Below are 11,672 nucleotides of genomic sequence, written 5' to 3'. Positions count from 1 at the left end.
GCGCCACCATGCCCAGCTAATTTTTTGTAGTTTTAGTAGAGACGGGGTTTCACCATGTTGACCGGGATGGTCTCGATCTCTTGACCTCGTGATCCACCCACCTCGGCCTCCCAAAGTGCTGGGATTACAGGCGTGAGCCACCGCGCCCGGCCGCAAAACTGGCTTTTTATGTAACATCCCACTCTCCAAAACTACCCCACTACCGTGATAACCCATTAATCCATTAATCTCTCATGAGGCCCAATCATCTCTTAAAGACCCCACCTCTTAATACTGTTACATTGGGGATTGAGTTTGTTAATGAAAAGAGTCAAACTCTGTAAAATACTTGAAGAGATTTATTCTGAGACAAATGAGAGTGACCATGGCCTGTGACACAGCCCTTAGGAAATCCTGAGAACATGTGTGTACAGTGGTCACCTTGGTTTTATATATTTTACGGATATGTGAGACTTCAATCAAGCACATTTAAAAAATATATTGGTTTGGTCCAGAAAGGTGGGACAACTTGAAGTGGGGCTTCCAGCTTATAAGTAGCTTTAAAATTAGCTAGACAGTATGCAAGGATATATGCTTTAAAAACAAAAATGGGGTGAATCTTGACATAACATTTTGTAACCTGCTTTTATCATTTGACAATTTAGGTAACAGTCTTTTCAGTTCAATTAATACCAATCTGCAGCATGATTTTTAAGATGATATTGTAGTAAATAGTATGTATCCACTGCTTTTTATGCTTACTGGACGCTGTTCACCACATGGCAAAGGTTTAGCAAAAATCAGATGAATTGAAACAAACTACAATAAATTGAAGAGGGCTCACTCTGAATAACTGATGCAAACTGGATCCTCTCTTACCTTTAGAATAACCAGTGGGTCAAACTTTGGCAAAAGATGAACAAATGTGCATGCTCCTGTTGCCCAAGATTCGAATGAGCCTAGGATCTTCACTGTCCAACCTGTGTCTGCTATGGTCCAGGCTACATCAGAGACTTGTAGGCCTGTCCAACTGAAAACACAGACAAAACACATGTACATATAGGTGGGTGACTGCTGATTTAAGATGTGTGGGACATTAAGGTGTAGGGGAGGCAAGGGAGGTGTGTGTGCAAAGGTGTGTATATATCTGCCTGCAGGTTTGTAAGCATATGTCTAACTATAAGTAGGAAGGGGGAAGGAAAGTTGTTCTATCCATACGTCCTGCATCAACAGGAGATGAGTGTTCAGAAGGTGTGACCCCAGCTGTTATGACTTAACATATAATTGGATCTCATTCTCATTTTAACCCCAAAACTTAGTACAGTTTCTGGCATGCATGTGGTAACCACCCAGAAAATTTTTACTAACAAAAGGCATCTGCATGACTAATATTCTAACAGATGCCTTACCAAGTTCAAGTTTGGCTGAATAGAACTTTGGTTCTTTTTCTTCAAGTACCGTGAATTGCCCACACAACTGAGGATCTTACACTAAGTGAACTTGTCACTTTTTTCTCTTCAGGGCAGAATAAAAGGTTCAGGTCTTTCTTAAAGCAAGAGTGATTTAGGCTAGACATGAACAACTTCCTTGTGAATGGGAACTGCCATAGTAGATATTCTTTGCTGAAGATGGTTAATATTTTCAGCTCTGTAGGGAAATTAAATCATAGTATAAGACCTCCAAGTCTCACTTTATAGCTGTGAAAAGTGAGAGTAAGACCAAATTTTTTGGGGGGAGGGGAATTTAATATCTTAGTTCTATATTAGTAATGTATCCCCCATCTTTTAGAAACTGTCTTTTACTGTAGCTTTTCTATTGAATAATTTTTACTAATTTATTTAATTTGCTGTCACTATGAGCTCCTAAATGGAACATTTACACTTTCTAATTTTTACATTAAAATATTTTCCCATTCTAATAATAAAATTAACATGGAAGGTGGGGTCTACTAAAAAATCCTGAAGATTTCTAGCTATCATTGCATGAAGACCTTGGCACAGTGTTTCCTGGTTCCACAAACAGGATTAATGTAGCAGTGAAAAAAAAATGCTCAACTATGAGGTCTGTGATCCAGAAATCCTGAGATCTTGGTTCACAAATTCATTCAATTATATCATTCATTTCAATGAATTTGCCAAGTAATTTGCTTTTGACAAAATGTGCCCTTTGGAATGTGGTTAGTATCAAAGCAAATTGCCAGCATACCAAACAACAACACAGAGATCAGTCTGGGGAAATGCATGTAAGCCTTTTTCTAATTATTAGGGACATGGCTCAAAACATGGAAGAAGTTTTGAGACCCTGTGTTATCTAAAAGATATGTCCCATTGAAGATGGCTGAATACCCAAGAGATGAAGCCATGTCTTTAGCTTTCCTTCCCAATTTTCTTTCTCAGAAGCACAAGATGGTAGCCCAGCCCAGGAGCATTGGATTTGAACTCAGAAAAGTCTTCATGCCTGGTCATGCAATTTTCTGTAGAGAGAAAGAGCTCAGCTTACCCAGCATCCAACTTGGCCTTGAGGCCCAGGCTCGAATGGGAATGTTCTACCATCTTGGGAAGACCACTGGTCCCACTAGTGAAGAAGATGGCAGATGTTTCCTGGCTTCCAGTCACCACACAGCGATGAGTGGTGGATGTCTCCCTGGCAGAGACACAGATTGTCATTTTGTCAGATCTAGCCTGGACACTGGATGTCACAGTGACCCATCTTTTCTCACCACTCGTGCTGAAAGGGGCAAGTTGATCGACCCACCTCAGAAGAGAGGCTATTGAGTAGTTAAGATCATGGGAGTCTGAGTCAATCAGAGTTGGTCTGAAAACCACTAAAGTTTAGCACTTTGTTATCAGTGCAACCTTAAACTAGTTATTTAACTTTTCTAAGTCTCATTTTATATCTGCAAAAAGCAAGATCAAGTCTTATAGAGTTACTGAGAAAGTTAACTCCACCACCAAAGAAATCAGCAATTTGCTTAGCAAGAACTCAATAAATGCTAATCTAATTGTTGTGAAGAACCCTGGCATGACACCAAGTGCACAGGAAGTATGGAATTAATATGAGTTTTTCCAGTACTTTATTGGCACCCTCTTCTATTCCCTGGAAGCACCTACACATCTCTTGGACATCTCCAGTGTCCTGATTTTAAGCCTTTAAGAGCAGGCATCTTGTTATTTATTTCTATGACAGCTACCTTAAAGACAATGGCATTAGAAAGGAAAAGCTGAAGTTATCCCTTCAAGTTTCCTATTATATGTGTCCCTAATAGAAGGATTTCAGATAAGTGAAGAGAAAATAATTAGTACAACCAGTCTTGTTGTCAACTTTGGAAGGACACATGGAGAGACCTCTGCCCTTAATCAGCCTCGCTTAGAGATACAGAGGTGGGAACAAGAGCCTAGAAACTTGGTATATCAGCCATCTCTTGGGCTTTCCCTCATGACCTTGGCCTCACCCTTGATTCAAGTCATAGTTGCAGTAGATAGTTCTGGGTGGGTTTCAACCCACTTGTTAACACCATGTTGTTTCCAGTGCGTACCTCAAGCGATTCACTTTGTGCCCCATAGTTTCTCTGTTTTACCATAGCATGAAACTTTGTGTCACTCTTCGTGCATGAGTGTGCAGCCCAGAAGTGTGGAAGCAATAACACCCCTAGGACAACCCTCAGCCTGTGGGGGTCAGATGCTGATGGGTCAGTGCTTGTCAGTCCCTTAGTGCACAATCCTGGGAGGCATTCTGTGTGCTGCTCAGAAGGCCCAGGCAGATCAAACCCCATTTAGTTCTTACAATTACTTGATTAAAAACCCTTGTATTAGCTTTTGTTTCTTCCCAGCTTCACTTTTCCTAGTCCCATGCTCTGCCTCCTGTGCCTCCTCAATAAAGCACCTGCACCTAAGTGCTTGGCTCTGTTTCCAGTTTTATTAAAAACCCAGGCTGAGACATGTAGATACTCACTTAAGTAGTTTCTTGAAGTTCAGCCACCCATCCCTGCTTTTCTCAGACACCAGTAGCTTAATTCTCAGAGAAGCACACTTAGATGCCACTGTGTCCACTTCTTGGACCACTTCATCTCCAGCCACAATAGCCTTGGCCTTAGACATCTGCAACCTATACAGTATGTCGGCGGATTTCATCTGGATGGTCCCAGGCATAAAGACGATGCCTAAAGAAGCCAACAGTTTAGAGAATTGGAAAGGATGGTTTTCTTTGTCCCTAGAGAAGCCTGTTATAAACATCCAGCAGGGAGCAAGTGGGGAAGGAGAAGATGGGAAAGTAATGACCAATGAATAGTATCAATAACAAAGGGGACTAAGGATTAGGGAGTGAATGAAACCTAGGACATTCCCTGGATTGTCAGAGTCTTAAGGGCCCTACTGAGACAAAGAAAAGAGACTGAGTTGCTAGTGTCACACTGTTGACAGTCTAAGACATATACATACAACGCTCCTCACCCACTCTCCTCAAAAAAAAAAAAAAATTTTCTACAGGAGTTTGCTGTATTCAGAACTCTCATGTGATAATTAAAGAATCATGAAGAAAGGCATTTAGAATTGTCCATGGTCTTGAAACACCATCTAGGTCCTTGTTATTTCTCCAACCCTGGAACACTAAATGCATTTTTCTTAGATGAGTGTGCTTTTAGTTTTATATGTATGTGTACATACAAAAAGAGTTGTGTATATTTATTGGGTACAAAGTGGTGTTATAATTTTGAAGACAATGTGAGATGATTAAGCTAATTAATGTATCACCTCAAATATTTAACATTTTTTTGTGATGAGAATTAGAAATTTATGCTCTTAGTGAAAATTTCAGTACTCAATTATTAGCTATATTTAGCATGCTATGCAATTTATCTTAAAAAATTAGACTTATTCCTTGCACATAATCAAGGTTTTTATACCCCACGATGATCACCTTCCTATTTCTTGTTCTTGTTTACTATCTTAATGAAATTCCTTTGATTTTAAAAGTTTTCTGTAGAATAACTAGACTTAGGGCCTGACACAGTGGCTTATTCCTGTAATCGTAGGACCTTGGAAGGCCAAAGAGGATGGATCATTTGAGGTCAAGAGTTTAAGACTAGCCCGGCCAATGTGGCGAAACCCCATCTCTACTAAAAATACAAAAATTATCTGGGCATAGTGGTACACACCTATAATCCCAGATACTCAGGAGGCTGAGGCAGAATTGCTTGAACCTGGGAGGTGAAGGTTACAGTGAGCCAAAATTGCACCACTGCACTGCAGCCTGGACTACAGAGGGAGACTCTGTCTCAAAAGAGAGAGAGAGAGAAAGAGAGAGAGAGAGAGAGAGAGAAAAGAAGGGAGGGAGGGAAGGAAGGAAGGAAGGAAAAGAGGGAGGGAGGAAGGAAGGAAGGAAGGAAGAAAGGAAGGGAGAAAAGAATATCTACACTTTCATTTTTTATGAAGCTTAAACTACATGCCCCACCTGTTAAATAACTTTTAACGTCAGCTCACCTCCTTCTAACTCTTAACACTTAGGGATTCTCACTGTACACCTGTAAATATCCTCAAATGTCCCTCTACCATGATGGTCATATTGAGTCAGATACGGAACAATAAACACATTTCTTCCTCTGAGTTCTCTTTTCCTTCTGGATATAATCTCAGTATAACACCTTTCTGTCTGGCTTGTTCTCTCTTTCCATGAGCTTCCAAGTTCCTGCAATTGGTTTGGTTGCCTCTGGTAGTTTTGAATTCCTGGCTACATTTATATCTTCCTCCTTACCCACTCTCACGCTCAGCCCATTGTCCCCAGAATATCTAGTGGGTGGGACTTTTAGTTGGGATTAGGTTGTGTGCAAGCAGAGGTGGAAAGGGCCAGTTTTTGAAGGAGGTTGCTAGCTTCTTGAGGTTCTTTTTTATACAACTGTACTTCTCATCCTTTTAATGTAAAGGTTGATGATTCTCAAATTTCCATCTCCATCTCAGATTTTGGACCCTTAAATCCAACTTGTTGTCACTTCTTGAACATCACATGGACCTCTCGGACTCAACATGCCCAAATTGAATTTACCATCTCTTCCTAACACCCGTGCCTCTTCCTATGTCTGTGTTCTTCACACCATTAAAAGACAGCACCATCCACCCACTTGCTGAAGTCTCTGTGACTTCTCTCTCTCCGTGGCGTCTTCCCTGAAAAACGCTGTTACTAGTTCCCCCTAATTGTGTATTGAATCTACTTGTCTCCATTTCTACTACCAAAACCAAATTGAAACTGTCATCATCCCTTCATCTCTTATCTGAGAATTCCACCCCACTATTGCCTTCTTTATCCCATTCTCTATTGAGCATCCAATATGACTATCCAAACAGAGGATGATCATGTCACTCAATGCATCAATGGTTTGCGTGTCACTGAATCCATCAATCATTTCCCATTTACCACTGGATAAGTGTCTACAACTCTTACCATGGCCCACAAGGCACTGTCAATTTAGCACTTGGCAATCTTTACATGTTCATTCTATTGCCACTACTTTCTTTTTATGGCCTGGACTTTAGGCACACAGACATCCTTTTAGGTTCTTTCATAATTTTCAAGCTTCCCTCCCCTGTGGCTTTGAAACTGCCTTTACCAAAATTATGACACTGAGGAAAATCTGACATGGCCTACTTAATCTTGTTTCTAACCTCAAAAGCTATCTGTCTTTGCTCATTCCTGGGCATAGTCCAAGCTAACTATGGGAGGAATCCAGCTTATACACTAACTTTAAAACAAAAATGTTAATAGCTCCTTCCTGAAACCAACTGCCTCCATGCTCGGAGATTGAAACTGCCTTTGGAGAAATAACAAATTGGTCACAAGGCTAGAATTATAATTCAGGAGTCATGGAGTCAGAGGTCACAAGATTTGTAACCTCTCCAGTTTCTCCTGTAGATAACATCATTATGGTAAAACCTAAGACTAGTGTTTGAGGTGTTTTTCAGACCTTGCATTCTGATGGACCAGCTTGCACTACCCAAACCAGTAACTAATACCAAGAAACTAACTCAACCATTTCTGTGATCTCTGAGGAGTTGATTCAACACAAGAAGACAGCTCCAACATGATTTCATCCCCAGCCAACCAATCATCATTTCCTATTCCCTATCCCCCTGAATGCCAAAGCATCTTTGAAAAACACTGGTCTCTGATTTCCTAGGGAGGTGGATTTGAAAAACATCTTTCATCATTCAATTTGGTGGTCTATGCAATTATTAGATTCTTCTCTACTGCAACTCCTACTGTTTTCAGTGTTTGGAGTTTCTGGGCAGTGGGCAAGAAGAAATCATCAGATGATTACATCTTCACATGTGCTGTTCCCTTTGCTTGGCACAACAACAACGCTCTCTATCTCTTGGCCAAATCCTACTCATCCTGCAGATCTCAGCTCAAATATCACTTCCATTGAGACTTTGTTACTCCTCATATTGGTTAGTTCAAGTCCTCTTTTAGACAAGGCGTTGGCAAACGTTTTTTGCAAAAAGCCAAATAGTAAATATTTTAGGTTTCGTGGATTAGACACTCTCTTGTTCCAACTATTCAAGTTTCCACTATAGTGCAAAAATGACCACATATAATATGGAAACAGGTGGGCATAGTTGTGTTCCAGTAAAACTTTACAAAAATAAGCTGTGGGCAGGATTTGGCCTGCAGGCCACAGTTTGCCAAACTTATTTTTATAGATTTTTATAGAATTCTCATGGCACTTATCATAATTGTGATTAAATACTTATTTGTGTAATTAAGAGTTTAAGAGCTTTCTCCAGAGGTCTGTAAGTCCCATGAATATATAGACTATGTTTTTGTTGTTGTTGCTGTTGTTGTTCACCCTGCATAAGTGCTTGGCACATAGTTTGCTTAAATGAATAGAAGAAGGGAGTTGGCTTTCTTCATATGAGGGAGGACAACATGCACCAAGGAGGGAACTTCTTTTGGGAGAGGTGGCTGCATTTCTCTGCTGTCAGTTTTCTTCACAAAGAAGACAGTTCTCTGTCCAGGTAGTTAGTTACCAACCTGCTCGAATGCAGCCCAGTATCACCAGCGCCCACTCAGGTACTCGGGGCAGCACCACTGCCACACGGTCCCCACGCTGCAGGCCACAGGCTTCCGAGAGGACGTTGGCTGCCTGCTGGCTGATTTCACTCAATTCTCTGAAGTTCCACATCACTTCCTCCCCATTCCCATTTATCCACCAGAGGGCTGGGCCTGGGGGCCGCTTGCCAACCTGAGGGAAGACAAGCCCTGCAGATTAGGTGGCACTGGTACACAAGCAGGTAGAATAAATTCCAAGTCTTGGGATTGCCAAGTCGGTGCTTAGTAAGCTTTTTTAATCTCAGCACCTCCATACAGTCTTAAAAAATATTGAAAACCCTAAAGAGTTGTTATTTATATGAGTGATATCTATCAATAGTTACCATAGTAGATATTAAAACAGAATTTTTATAAATGTATGCTTTTAGAAATAATAATAAACCCATTATATATTAGCATGCATAATTTTTTATAATGATAAAGAAAGTATACTTTTCAAAATAAAAAAATGAGGAAAGTGGCATTATTTTATTTATTTATTGCATCTATTTATTCTGCAATTCACTTTAATGTCTTAGTAGAATAACATCAGATCCTCTCATCTGCTTCTGCACTCACTCTGTTGTGAGTGCCAACACATACCTTCTGGAAAATGCTATTGTATACTTGTGAAAGAATGAGAATAAAAAGGAAAATATCACCTTAGATTTATTTATATATTTATCTCTGTCTAACTATTTACTTATTTTTTTTAATTGTGTGGTAAAATACACATAACATTTCCAATTTTAACTATTTTTAAGTGTATAGTTTAGTGACATTAAGCACATTCTCATTGTTATGCAACTATCACCACCATCATCTCTAGAACTTTCTCATCATCCAAAACAAAAACTCTGTCCCTATTACACAATTACCCCTCATCCTGTCTCCCCTTAGGCCCTGATAAACACCATTCTACTTTCTGTCTCTATAAATTTGACTATTCTAGATACATGATATCGTTTGAATATTTGTTCTTTCCAAGTCTCATGTTGAAATGCAATCCCTAGTGTCAGAGGTGGGGCTTGGTGGGAGGTGATTGGATCATGGGGGCAGGTCCCTCATGAATGGCTTGGCACCATCCCCTTCATGATAAATGAGTTTACATAAGATCTAGTTGTTTAGAAGTTAGTGGCACCTTCTCACTCTCTTTCTTGCTCCTAATCTTGCCATTTTTTGTGCCTGTTCTTTATCTTCCACCATGATTGTAAACTTCTTGAGGCCCTCAACAGAAGCAGATGCCAGCCCCACACTTCCTGTACATTGTGCAGAACTGTGGGCCAATTAAACCTCTTTTTATAAATTACCTAGTCTCAGGTATTCCTTTACAGCAACACAAGAACAGTCTGGTAAAGAAAATTGGTTCCAGGAGTGGTATATTGCTATAAAGATACCTGAAAATGTAGAGGTAACTCTGGAACTTGGTCAGGAGAAAAGAATTGAAGAGTTTGGAGGGCTTAAAAGAAGACAGAAAGATGAGGAAAAGTTGGAACGTCTTAGCTACCGGTTAAATAGTTGTGAACAAAATGCTAATAGAAATATGGACAGTGAAATCCAGGCTGACCAAATTTCAGATGGAAATAAGGAACTTTTTGAGAACTGGAGCAAAGGTCCCCCTTCCTACACTTTAGCAATTAACTTGGCTGCATTGTTTTCATAGCCTGGATTTCACTGTCCATATTTCTATTAGCATTTTGTTCACAACTATTTAACCGGTAGCTAAGACGTTCCAACTTTTCCTCATCTTTCTGTCTTCTTTTAAGCCCTCCAAACTCTTCAATTCTTTTCTCCTGACCAAGTTCCAGAGTTACCTCTACATTTTCAGGTATCTTTATAGCAATATACCACTCCTGGAACCAATTTTCTTTACCAGACTGTTCTTGTGTTGCTGTAAAGGAATACCTGAGACTAGGTAATTTTATTTCATAGCCTAGTGATATGTGGAAGTTTCTACTTAAGAGTAATGACTTTGCTGTTGTAAACAATGCTGCAATGAACATTCGTGTGCATATGTCCTTATAGTAGAACGATTTGTAATCCTTTGGATATATACCCAGTAATGGGATTGCTGGGTCAAATGGAATTTCTATTTCTAGGTCCTTGAGGAATCGCCACACTGTCTTCCACAATGGTTGAACTAATTTACACTCCCACCAACAGTGTAAAAGTGTTCCTATTGCTCCACATCCTCTCCAGCATCTGTTGTCTCCAGATTTTTTAATGATCGCCATTCTAACTGGCGTGAGATGGTATCTCAATGTAGTTTTGATTTGCATTTCTCTGATGACCAGTGATGATGAGCATTTTTTCATATGTTTGTTGGCCTCATGTTTGTCTTCTTTTGTAAAGTGTCTGTTCATATCCTTTGCCCACTTTTGAATGGGCTTGTTAGTTTTTTTCTTGTAGCAGAAGATCAAACACCGCATGTTTTCACTCATAGGCGGGTGTTGAACAATGAGAACACATGGACGCAGGGAGGGGAGCACTACACACTGGGGTCAGTTGGGGGGAAATAGGGGAGGGTCGGTGGGGGGTGGGGAGCTGGGGAGAGATAGCAAGGGGAGAAATGCCAGATGTAGGTGATGGGGAGGAAGGCAGCAAATCAGACTGCCACTTGTGTACCTATGCAACAATTTTGCATGTTCTTCACATGTACCCCAAAACCTAAAATGCAATAAAATAAATAAATGGGAAAAAAATAAATTAATTAATTAAAAAAAAAAGAGTAATGACTTAGGGAATCTGACAGAAGAAATTTTTAAGCAACAAAGTATTCAATATTTGACCTGGGGCTGAGCATGGTGGCTCATACCTGCAATGCCAGCACTTTGGGAGGCCAAGGTGGATAGATCACAAGGTCAGAAGATCGAGACCATCCTCATCAACATGGTGAAATCCCACCTCTACTAAAATACAAAACACTAGCTTGGTGTGGTGGCATGCACCTATAGTCTCAGCTTCTTGGGAGGCTGAGGCAGGGGATCTCTTGAGCCAGAAGGGTAGAGGTTGCAGTGAGCCGAGATCATGCCACTGCACTCCAGCCTGGTGACAGAGCAAGACAAAAAAAAAAAAAAAAAAAAAAAAAAAAAAAAAAAAAAAAAAAAAAAAAAAAAAAAGAAAGAAAGAAAGAAAGAAAAATAAAGATTTGACTTTGATGAATAGATAAATAATGGATGGATTAGACACATATATAACAATGGGATATTATTTCAGCCTGTAAAAGGAAGGAAATTCTGACCTGTGTTACAACATGGATAAATCTTGAAGACATGCTAAGTGAAATAAGCTAGACACAAAAGAACAAATACTATATGATTTCATTAATATAAGGTACTGTATTAGGCTGTTCTTGCATTGCTATCAAGGAACATCTTACACTGGGTAATTTATAAAGAGAAAAGTTTAATGGGCTCACAGTTATGCAGGGTGTACAGGAAGCATGGTGCTGGCATCTGTTTCTGGTGATGGCCTCAGGAAGATTACAATCATGGAGAAGGTGAATGGGGAACAGGTGCACCAAATAGCAAGAGCAGGAGTGAGAAAGAGAGCATGGGGAATTCCACATGTATTTAAACAACCAGATCTCTCATGAACTCACTTATAACCAAGGGAAT

General features: G+C 40.0%; 1 protein-coding gene across 3 annotated transcripts in view; it reads right to left on the bottom strand.

Moving 5' to 3' along the window:
- The window catches only part of LOC108308478 (acyl-coenzyme A synthetase ACSM2B, mitochondrial), a 36,177-nt gene that overhangs the window by 10,353 nt on the left and 14,152 nt on the right, over positions 1-11,672 (bottom strand). For 2 of the 3 annotated variants that reach the window (XM_017534319.2, XM_017534317.2), the window contains exons 3-6: positions 7,999-8,209; positions 3,931-4,138; positions 2,479-2,622; positions 859-1,009 (exon numbers count right to left, since the gene is read on the bottom strand). In XM_017534319.2, coding sequence (XP_017389808.1) covers positions 859-1,009; positions 2,479-2,622; positions 3,931-4,138; positions 7,999-8,209 — 714 coding nt within the window. The remainder of the gene's footprint in view (positions 1-858; positions 1,010-2,478; positions 2,623-3,930; positions 4,139-7,998; positions 8,210-11,672) is intronic. The other variant, XM_017534318.2, reaches the window with a different exon arrangement.

This window comes from Cebus imitator, unplaced genomic scaffold (assembly GCF_001604975.1).
Source record: "Cebus imitator isolate Cc_AM_T3 unplaced genomic scaffold, Cebus_imitator-1.0 Scaffold85, whole genome shotgun sequence".
Lineage (NCBI taxonomy): Eukaryota > Metazoa > Chordata > Mammalia > Primates > Cebidae > Cebus > Cebus imitator.
The sequence above is the reverse complement of the archived record's forward strand: the minus strand, read 5'-3'. Positions and strand labels throughout refer to the sequence as shown.